At 42.2% G+C, this 11,853-nt stretch overlaps 1 protein-coding gene across 1 annotated transcript in view; it reads right to left on the bottom strand.

The window, feature by feature from the left end:
• Positions 1-11,853, bottom strand: part of WDR75 (WD repeat domain 75) — a 343,006-nt gene that overhangs the window by 237,013 nt on the left and 94,140 nt on the right. The window contains exon 8 of the mRNA XM_040441253.1: positions 9,275-9,363. Coding sequence (XP_040297187.1) covers positions 9,275-9,363 — 89 coding nt within the window. The remainder of the gene's footprint in view (positions 1-9,274; positions 9,364-11,853) is intronic.

Raw genomic sequence — 11,853 nt, 5'->3', positions numbered from 1 at the left:
ATGCAGAGTGCGGCTTATGGTCTGAGCACTGACAGGCTGACTTTTCACCACTTTAACCTCTGCAGCAATGTTAGCCGTAGAGATTAGCAAATTGCTAAAAAATTAGATTCGGCTGGTTTGCCGAATAAAAAACAAACAAAAAAAAAACGCAATTAGACTTACCGGTAATTCCGTTTCCTTGAATCCACCATGACGGCCCACAATGAGATTGACCCTTGACCTCTGTAGGGGCAGGAACACAGAGTTTAAATTCCCCCCACCCCTCCACCTCCTCAGTGCTTTACAAATTACCTGAAAGGTGGAACAAAAAATAAAAGGATATTGATTCATACCCTATATTTTTCCCTCTGTGTGATATTATACACACACACACACACACACCTCTAAAAAAAAAAATATGTATACATTTTTAATTTTTTTTAATTTTTTTTTTAGGGATGTGAATAGTACGGGCCGTCATGGTGGATTCAAGGAAACGGAATTACCGGTAAGTCTAATTGCGTTTTTTCCTTTTTATCCACCATGACGGCCCACAATGAGATGTATCAAATGACTAAGTGGGTGAGGATATCGCCTGTAAAACCTTCCGGCCAAAAAGAGCTTCATTCGAGTCCGGAAGATTAAGACGATAGTGTCTTACAAAGGTATTTGCGCTTGACCAGGTTGCAGCCCTACAAATCTGGTCAAGCGAGATACCTCCTTTTTCAGCCCAAGAGGAGGCTGTGGCCCTAGTGGAATGGGCTTTAATGGCACCAGGGCTGGGTTTGCCCTGTATCACATAGCAACACTCAATGGTGGATCTGATCCATCTAGCTATGGAGGATTTAGATAGCTTCTTCCCTTTATTTCTTCCTGAGAATTGTATTAGGAGATTATTATCCGTCCTAAATGCTTTGGTAGACTCAAGATATTGAATGACAGTATTTCTAACGTCTAATAGATGCATCTTATCGCTTGACCCTGCAATTTCGGACCCAGTGATAGAGGGTAGAAATATTTCTTGGTCCCGGTGGAAGGATGAGATTACTTTAGGGAGGAAACCTGGGTCGAGCATCAGACGAATGTGATCTTCGTTGATTTGGAGATATGGTTCCTTGCAGGAAAGGGCTTGAATTTCTCCAATACGTCTGGCTGAGGTTATTGCTATCAGGAAAGCAGTTTTTAGGGAAAGGTGCTTTAAAGAAATATCTGATAGCGGTACGAAGGGAGGTTTTGTTAAACCATCTAGGACGATGTTTAAGTCCCAAGTTGGAGCCCTAGATTTTAGAGTGGGTCTTAGTCTGGTTGCTGCTCTAATGAATCTCCTGATCCATCTGTGATTGGTTAAGCTGCAGTCGTAGAAGGTGCTGAGAGCCGATATTTGTACTTTCAGGGTACTAGGTCTCAATCCTAATTCCAAGCCACTGAAGGAAGTCTAGAATTTTATTGATGGGAGGAGAGGAGGTGTCCGGGTGATCCACCCCTAACCAAGAGCAGTATTTTTTCCAGATCTTTAGATAGATGGAAGATGTAACTTTTTTCCTACTGGCCCTGAGTGTGAGAATCACTATCTGAAAGGCCCTTACTCTTTAAGGTTTCGCTCTCAGGATCCAGACTGCTATTCTGAATATTTTTGGGTCGGGATGTAGAAGAGGGCCCTGGACTAGCATGTCTCTCTAAAAGGGGATCTCCCAAGGATCTTCCAGCGACACTTGTTTCAGAGTAGAAAACCAACTCTTCTTTGGCCATAGGGGGGCTATTAGGATGAAAATGGTTGGTTCTCCTAGGAACTTCTGGATGACTCGCGGTAATAGAGGTATTGGGGGAAATGTGTATGCTAGTTTCCATCTCCATTGTATTGACAGGGCGTCTATTGCCCAAGGTCCGTCCTCTAGATTTAGGGAGCAAAAGCGCTCTACCTGAGCATTTCTTCTGGAAGCGAATAAGTCTATTTCGGGCTGACCCCATCTTTCGGATATCCTCTGGAAGATTTTCCTGTTCAGGGACCATTCTCCTGGATCTATTCTTTCTCTGCTCAGATAATCTGCCACTGTGTTTTCGCATCCTTTTAAGTGGACGGCGGAGAGCGATAAGGTGTTCTCTTCTGCCCAAGAGAAGATTATTTTTGCTACTGCTCCCAGTAAGCGTGACCTTGTCCCTCCTTGGTGCCTCAAATATGCCACCGTTGTGGTATTGTCGGACAGTATCTTTAAGTGTTGCCCTTTTAATAGGTCTGCTCCTTTTGTTATCGCCTCGAGAACCGCATACAGTTCTCTGTAATTGGATGACCTTTTTATATCTTCTGGCACAAGAACCTTGCAGCAGATGGTCTCCTATTTTGGCTCCCAGCCCTCGAGACTTGCATCCGTTATTACTTGAACGGCCGGATGGATCCGCCACTGTAGACCTCCAAGTAGTCTTTTTTCTTTCCACCAATTTAGATCTGTTTTCACAGACTGTGGTATCCATATACTTCTGTCTAGGTTTACCCGTTTTCCATCCCATTCTCTTAGAATCCAACTTTGGATTACCCTTGTGCGGCTTTGGCACCAGGGGACTGAGGGTATGCAGGCGGTTAGGCTTCCTAGTAGACTCATGGCCCTCCTGATGGAGCATCTGTGAGAACTCTGAAACATTCTGACCTTCTCTATCAGCGCTGCTGTTTTGTCCTGAGAAAAAAAGGTTTTTAACCGCCTCCGGACCGCGTTCCGGAGGCGGCAGCTGCAGGCAGAGTCACGCATCTATGCGTCATCTCGCGAGACACGAGATTTCTTGTGAAAGCGCACACACAGGGGCGCGCGTTCACAGGATCAGAAGGTGAGCAAGTGGATCTACAGCCTGCCAGTGGCGATCGTTCGCTGGCAGGCTGTAGATGCGATTTTTTTTTTTTAACCCCTAACAGGTATATTAGACGCTGTTTTGATAACAGCGTCTAATATACCTGCTACCTGGTCCTCTGGTGGTCCCTTTTGCTTGGATCGACCACCAGAGGACACAGGCAGCTCAGTAATAAGTAGCACCAACCACCACTACACTACACCCCCCCCTGTCACTTATTAACCCCTTATTAACCCCTGATCACCCCATATAGACTCCCTGATCACCCCCCTGTCATTGATCACCCCCCTGTAAAGGTCCATTTAGACGTCCGTATGTTTTTTACGGATCCACGGATACATGGATCGGATCCGCAAAACAAATAAAATCTCACATGAACTCACCATACCCCTCACGGAATCCAAATGCGTAAAATGTTTTAGACATTTATATTCCAGACTTCTTCTCACGCTTTAGGGCCCCTAAAATGCCAGGGCAGTATAAATACCCCACATGTGACCCCATTTCAGAAAGAAGACACCCCAAGGTATTCTGTGAGGGGGATATTGAGTCCATGAAAGATTGAAATTTTTGTCCCAAGTTAGCGGAAAGGGAGACTGTGAGAAAAAACAAAACAAAAAAAAACAATTTCAGCTAACTTGTGCAAAAAAAAAAAAATTTCTATGAACTCGCCATGCCCCTCATTGAATACCTTGGGGTGTCTTCTTTCCAAAATGGGGTCACATGTGGGGTATTTATACTGCCTTGGCATTTTAGGGGCCCTAAAGCGTGAGAAGAAGTCTGGGATCCAAATGTCTAAAAATGCCCTCATAAAAGGAATTTGGGCCCTTTGCGCATCTAGGCTGCAAAAAAGTGTCACATGTGGTATCTCCGTACTCGGGAGAAGTTGGGCAATGTGTTTTGGGGTGTCATTTTACATATATCCATGCTGGGTGAGAGAAATATCTTGGTCAAATGCCAACTTTGTATAAAGAAAATGGGAAAAGTTGTCTTTTGCCGAGATATTTCTCTCACCCAGCATGGGTATATGTAATATGACACCCCAAAACACATTGCCCAACTTCTCCTGAGTACGGCGATACCAGACGTGACACTTTTTTGCAGCCTAGGTGGGCAAAGGGGCCCACATTCCAAAGAGCACCTTTAGGATTTCACAGGTCATTTTTTTACACATTTTGATTTCAAACTACTTCCCACACATTAGGGCCCCTAAATTGCCAGGGCAGTATAACTACCCCACAAGTGACCCAATTTTGGAAAGAAGACACCCCTAGGTATTTCGTGATGGGCATAGTGAGTTCATGGAAGTTTTTATTTTTTGTCACAAGTTAGCGGAAAATGATGATTTTTTTTTAATATTTTTTTTTTATTACAAAGTCTCATATTCCACTAAATAAAAAAAAATCATAATTTTCCGCTAACTTGTGCCAAAAAATAAAAAGTTCTATGAACTCACTATGCCCATCAGCAAATACCTTAGGGTGTCTACTTTCCGAAATGGGGTCATTTGTGGGGTTTTTCTACTGACAGGGCATTGTAGAACCTCAGGAAACATGACAGGTGCTCAGAAAGTCAGAGCTGCTTCAAAAAGCGGAAATTCACATTTTTGTACCAGTTTGTAAACGCTATAGCTTTTACCCAAACCCTTTTTTTTTTTTTTACCCATTTTTTTTTTTTATCAAAGACATGGAGAACAATAAATTTAGAGAAAAATTTATATATGGATGTCGTTAACTGAAAGTGAAAAATGTAAATTTTTTTGCAAAAAAAAACAAAACTGTAAATTTCGATTAATAACAAAAAAAGTAAAAATGTCAGCAGCAATGAAATACCACCAAATGAAAGCTCTATTAGTGAGAAGAATAGGAGGTAAAATTCATTTGGGTGGTAAGTTGCATGACCGAGCAATAAACGGTGAAAGTAGTGTAGTGCAGAAGTGTAAAAAGTGGTCTGGTCATTAAGGGTGTTTAAGCTAGGGGAGTTGAGGTGGTTAATAAGGTTGAGTCCAGTTCTACACCTAGGAACCTTATTCTTCTGGATGGAATAAGAGTGGATTTCTTTATGTTTATAATCCAATCAAGAATTCTTAGAATTTCTGAAAACCTTTGAGTTGCGGATAGATTTTCTACTTCTGTTCTGCCCAGCATTAGGAAATCGTCGAGGTATGGGATAATTGTTATACCCTCCCAGCGAAGATAAGCCACCATCTCTACCACGATTTTTGTAAAGATTCTGGGTGCCAAGGAGATGCCGAAAGGAAGGGCGACGTATTGAAAGTGGTGGATCAAACCGTCCACCCCTTTTAGTGCAAACCGTAAGTACTTTTGAGAGAGATGATGAATAGGGATATAGTAATATGCGTCTTTGAGGTCGATCGATGACATAAACGCCCCTTTCTGGATCAGAGGAATTGTGGATGAGATGGTTTCCATCCTGAACTTCCTGTACAGAATGGATCTGTTTAAAGGCTAAGTTTATTATGGTTCGAAAGGACTGGTCTGTTTTTTATTTTACTAGAAAGAGGTTGGAATAGAATCCTCTCCTCTCTTCTAGTACTGAGACCTTTTGAATTACGCCTAGATCTAGAAGGTCTCGGACGCCCTGCCATATCTTTGGAAGTTCTGTTCTGGGCCGAGATACAGAATCTTCTTGGGGGGACTGATGCGAATTCTATCTTGTAACCCTGGGAGATTAGGTTTAGAACCCAGGGATTTGAGGTGATTTGTTCCCATGAAGATAAAAAAACTATCAGTCTGCCCCTACTCTAGCGTCATTGTTGTTTGGTCTGTCTGTTTTGGGGATTGAGGATGAAGCCTCTCCCTCTTCCCCCTTTAGGGTAGCTCCATCTGCCGGTTTTTCTTTTACCCCTGTAAGCTCTTTGCTGAGGCTAAAACTGACGAAAGGGCTTCTTTTTAGTTTCCCTGTCTTCCAGAAACCCTTTCTTCTTATCCGCTGCTCTTTCTAGAATTTTATCTAGAGTGGGTCCGAAAACAAATTCCCCTGAAAACGGGATAGAGCAGAGCTTGGCTTTGGAGGTTTTCTCCCCTGACCAGGCTTTCATCCATAGTGCCCGCCGGGCTGCATTAGAGAGAGCAGCTTCTTTGGCTGAAAAACGGATGGATTCCGCAGAAGCATCGGCTAAGAATGCTGTGGCGGATCGAAGGAGTGGGATAGAATCCCTGATCTCTTCTCTGGAAGTTTTATTTTTTAGGTGTTCGTCGAGTTCCCCTAGCCATATATACATAGCCCTGGCTACGGATGTTGCTGCAATATTTGTTTTAACTCCGAATATCGCTGACTCCCAGGATCTTTTCAGGAGTCCGTCCGCTTTTCGATCCATTGGATCACCCAACTGAGAGGAGTCCTCGAAAGGTAGAGCGGTTTTCTTTACCACCTTGGCTACCTGTATGTCAACCTTAGGGGTCTCATTATAAAATTTACATTCCGTTGGGTCAAAGCAGAGTCTATTCCTAAACTCTTTGGGGACCCCTAGCCTCTTTTCTGGATCCGACCACTCCTCCATGATAATTTCCCGTATGTTTTCGTTTATAGGAAAGACAATGGAAGTTTTTGATCTAAGACCCCCGAACATTTCGTCTTGAACAGTACGGGGCTTAGGGGTATCCTCAATTCTCATTGTGGACCTATCAGCTCTTTAGTAATTCCTCCATTTCATCTGAGGAGAATTTTTTTTTTTTATCTTCCTCCATAATCTCTCCTTCTGACAAGGGATCCTCGTTAGGTATTTGTCTAGATGTGACGGAGGCTTCTTCTACATCCTCGGCCTCAGAGGAGGAGATAACAGATAGTTTGCGTTTCTTGGGAGGGTTGGGGTTACTGGCGGGAGCTGACAGTGGCCAAGGAAGATTTGATCTCATCCACAATGATTTCATTTCTGAAAGAATATCTGTTGCTCTTTCCATATTTCTGCCGTGCAGGATCTGCAAAGCCTTTTCCTGTAATTTTCGGGGAGCCTTTTGGAGCATGCACTGCATTTTAAGAGTCTTACTTTAGTTTTAGACTCTTTACTGCCCTGGAAGTGAGGAAGCAACCAGATATACCGCAATTAGCACTCAAACTTTAAGAATGTAAAATTTGAAATACAGCCCCCCGGAGGGGACTCACGGTACAGATGGCTGAAGGATCGGAGCCTTCCTGGCGGGGAGTAGGTGCCTCAAACATCGTGGTGCTTGCAGGCGAGGGCTGACTGAAACTGCGATTCTTTTGAATCTACCCCGGCGTCTGACGCCATCCAGCTGCGCCCCGGGTTGTCGGCGTGTGCCTGCGCCGCACGGCTCTCCTCCTAATGCGCTCCATGCGCCGCACCTACTCCTCCGGCCGGTCTCATGCTCTGCAGTGAAGGAGGACGCCAAGCGCAGCGCGCGAGACACCTCGTGAAGCCGGCGCCCCAGACTGCTTCCCGATAGAAGGAAGGAGGTCCAAAGGTAAGGAAGGACCGCAGGCCTCAGCATGAGCCGAGACGAGGGTCCTTGTTGCTCCATACTGTCCAGACTTAGCCCATGCCACGGGAGGACAGCAGGAGATTCCTGTAAAAGAATAAAGTTACTACCCCCTGATAGGAGGGCTCTCCCCACATGTTGGCCCCTCTAGGGGCAGGAAAGCACTGAGGAGGTGGAGGGGTGGGGGGAATTTAAACTCTCTATGTGTTCCTGCCCCTACAGAGGTCAAGGGTCAATCTCATTGTGGGCCGTCATGGTGGATGAAATGGAAAATTTGGTTCGATCCCAATTTATTTGTGGCGAATCGCGTTAAAAAACGTCAATTTTTTTGCTGCAGAGAGTCTTTATAGTGGTGTAGAACACTGTGCCTTGCAGTAACACGCATAGGGAGTCTGCTGTGGTAGTGAAACAATACTGAGTCAGTATGACATGCAGATGACAGGCGTCGCTCTTAGAATCACTGCACACTTCACTTATTTGGGCAGTTACGGGGCCAAAACTGACCAAATAACAAAAGTATGAACTCAGCCTTACAGGTCTATGTTAGTGTCAAGAAGCACATTCCTTTTACACCGTCAGCAGCTGATTCCACATAAGATGTCTACAGAACCTGTTCTATAAAACTCTTATACAAGTTTATTATGCGCCCTCTGCAATTTTTCTGTATCTATTTTCCATCATGTCCTTTTCTCCCTATAGAATAATTTATTTTATTGTCTGAATTAATAAAACATGATATATTTTTATTATATGGGCCTATGGATGTGTTTTACTTTTTTGGTGCAATAATGTGATGTTTTCCGTTTGGATCAAATGACGTCTGTGTTGTTTCTGGTGCTTGCTACGCCTTCTTTCCCAAGGTGTGGCTATTTGGGTCATTTACCTTCTCTATTTATAGTTGCTTCTCCCACAATGCTGTGCGGTTTATAGCTTCGGTTTGGACCTTTGGATAGATTGTGGTTGGATCTCGGCTGAGTTCCTGGTGCTTCCATTGCTCCTCTGAAGTTAAGTCTTTCCTTTTCCTTTTGTATTTTGTTTGGGCTCTGTGTGTTGCATTTCCCTATTGTTTGTATTAGGCCTGAAGGAGACTCCTGTTCGTCCCTCCTTTTGGGGGAACAGGTAGTCTCATCCCTACCATTAGTACCAGGTCCTATAGGGTTTGATAGGACTCTAGGTATTCATGCGTATGAACTCGCCTACCTTTGGGGGTCTGTTCATACTGGTAGTCAGGATTTTGGTTAGGGTTTTCACTAGGTGGTGTCCATCTTCCTTCCCTAGTTCTCAGGCCCAATTCCCCCCCCCCCCCCCCCCCACCTTATGCTCGGTGTGGTGTTTCCCTCCCACACCGAAGCGTGACAGCAACTAAGCCAGTTATCCTTTCTATAAAATTTTGATAAATCTCCCCCAAAGATTGCATCAAGTTTGGCCCAGCAAATACTGATGGCATTCCCAGAGCCAGACAGGCTCGACAGATGGGTTCAGACTAAATTGGAGTTTACTGTTGCACCTTTCAGAAGCCAAAAGACAGTTGGCTGCTTTAACTTGGGCAAGATGTCTTTCCTCTAGGTTCTAAAACATCAATAAGCAATGGATTACACAGTATAGCAAAAGAGGATGCCCAAAATAACAATTGCTCCACCTAATATGGCTACCTAATACTTTCTATACATGTACCAATATACAACTGGTACAACTGGACTACATGCTATAAGGAGAATATGGAGAGAAAGGAGGAACAGGCTGGTTCTACCAGAATGATATAAGACGTTCTGAAATGCAAAGTCATAGATGTGCATCACCCATCACAGCTTATTTCAATATTGTTTCAGTGGGATCTGTCTTTCCCCCATTCCCAACTGAAGAGTCAAGAATGTGCTGTGGGGCCACAGTTGGAGGGTGTGAGAAAACTCACCAATCCAGTCTAGTTGTGCACATATGTCCTAAAGATAGAAAAAAAGATTCATTTTCACAACCGTCTATCATCAGTTATGACAAACCTTGGACAGAGAAGACCAGATCAGCAACAGAATCGTGATGCCAATGCAGAGAAGAATAAGTGTAGTCTTGCTTATGGTTAAAATTTCTCCTATAAAAAGAAAACAAAACATTAGGCATATTATCCAATATGTAGTCTATTACCTCAACCCTAGCACATGCCATCGACTCAGGAAGCAATTTAACCCTTTCTATCCCAGGCCTGTTTTCACCTTCCTGCCCAGGCCATTTTTTGCAAATCCGACATGCGTCACTTTATGTGGTAATATGTGTAAGGTTAGTGCTAAAGGCAGAAGTCTGATCAGACTTTGTAAAGTGAAAATACAGTACACTATACTATATAGTGTACTGTATTATACAGACATCAGACCCACTGGATCTTCAAGAACCAAGTGGGCCTGGGTCCAAAAAAAATGTAAAAAAAGTAAAAATAAAAAAACATTTATCACCGATTAAAAAAAATAAACTAAAAATTCCCTACACATGTTTGATATCACCGCGTCCGTAATGAACTGATCTATAAAACGGTCATGTTACTTTCCACACACGGTGAATGCCATAAAAAAAATAAACAAATAAAGACTATGATGAAATTTAAATTTTGCCCACCTTACTTCCCAAAAAAAGGTAATAGAAGTGATCAAAAAAGTCGTATGTACGCCAAAATCGTACCAGTCAGTCATCTCATCCCACATAAATGATACCCTAACTAAGACAATCGCCCAAAAACTGAAAAAAACCTATGACTCAGACTATGGAGACACTAAAACATGATTATTATTTTTTTTGTTTCAAAAATATTGTGTAAAACTTAAAAAAATAAAATAAAGTATACATATTAGGTATCACCACGTCCGTAAGACCAGCTCTATAAAAATATCATGACAACCCATCAGGTGAACACTGTCAAAAAATAAAAAAAACTGTGCTAAAAAACCAAGCGATCAAAAACGCGTAGACCCCCACAATGGTGCCAATGTAACGGTCAAAAAAATGATACCCTACATAAGACAAATCACCCCCAAAAAATAATAAAAAATATGGCTCTCAGACTATGGGGACACTAAAACATGTTTTTTTTGTTTCAAAAATGATAGTGTAAAACCTAAATAATTTTTTTTTAAATGGTATACATATTAGGTATTGCCACGTCCGTAAGAACCTGCTCTATAAAAATACCACATGACCTAACCCCTCAGGTGAACACTGTAAAAAAACAAAATAAAAACTGTCAAAAAAGATTTTTTTTGTTACCTTACATCACAAAAAGTGTAATAGCAAGCTATCAAAAAGTCATATGCACCCCAAAATAGTGCCAATCTAACCATCATCTCATCCCGCATAAATGATACCCAACCTGAGACAAACGCCTAAAAACTGAAAAAACTATGGCTCTCAGACTATGGAGACACTAAAACATGATTTGTTTTTGTTTTAAAAAATGATAGTGTAAAACCTAAATAAAAAAAAAAAAAAGTATACATATTAGGTATCGCCGCGTCCGTAAGAACCTGCTCTATAAAAATAACACAGCCTGTCAGATAAACATTGTAAAAAATAAAAAATAAAAACTGTGCCAAAACAGCTATTTTTGGGCGAATTTTCAATTTTAATCCATTTTCCCCCGAAACAAAGCAAGGGTTAAAACAGCCAAACATAACTCAATACTTATTACCCCGATTCTGTAGTTTACAGAAATGCCCCATATGTGGTCGCAAACTGCTGTATGGCCACACGGCAGGGTGCAGAAGGAAAGGAACGCCATAAGGTTTTTGGAAGGCAGTTTTTGCTGGACTGTTTTTTTGACACCATGTCCCATTTGAAGCCCCTCCGATGCACCCCTAGAGTACAAAAATCCCAACATTAACCCCATTTAAGAAACTACACCCCTCAAGGTATTCAAAACTGATTTTACAAACTTTGTTAAATGGCAAATGGAGATGAAATTTCAGAATTTCTATTTTTTTTTTTACTTTGCCTCCTATAAAAGTGTATTATAGAGCAACCAAAAATCATATGTACCGTAAAATAGTACCAACAAAACTGCCACCTTATCCCGCAGTTTCCAAAATGGGGTAACTTTTTTGGAGTTTCTACTCTAGGGGTCCATCAGGGGGCTTCAAATGGGACATGGTGTCTAAAAACCAATCAAGCAAAATCTGCCTTCCAGAAACCATATTGTGTTCCTTCCCTTCTGCGCCCTGCCGTGTGCCCGTACAGTAGTTTACGACCACATATGGGGTGTTTCTATAAACTACATAATCAGGGCAATAAATATTGAGTTTTGTTTGGCTGTTAACCCTTGCTTTGTTACTGGAAATCTTTTTTAATAAAAATTGAAAATTTGCCAAAGAATTGAAATTCTGAAATTTCATCTCCATTTGCCAATAACTCTTGTGGAACACCTAAAGGGTTAACAAGGTTTGTAAAATCAGTTTTGAATGAGGGGTGTAGTTTCCAAAATGGGGCCATTTTTGGGTGGTTTCTATTAAGTAAGCCTCACAAAGTGACTTCAGACCTGAACTGGTCCCTAAAAAGTGGGTTTTGGAAAATTTCTGAAAAATTTCAAGATTTGCTTCTA

The sequence above is a fragment of the Bufo bufo genome, chromosome 7, assembly GCF_905171765.1.
Source record: "Bufo bufo chromosome 7, aBufBuf1.1, whole genome shotgun sequence".
Lineage (NCBI taxonomy): Eukaryota > Metazoa > Chordata > Amphibia > Anura > Bufonidae > Bufo > Bufo bufo.
Note: the sequence above shows the minus strand (reverse complement) of the source record. Positions and strands in the feature narration are given on the sequence as shown.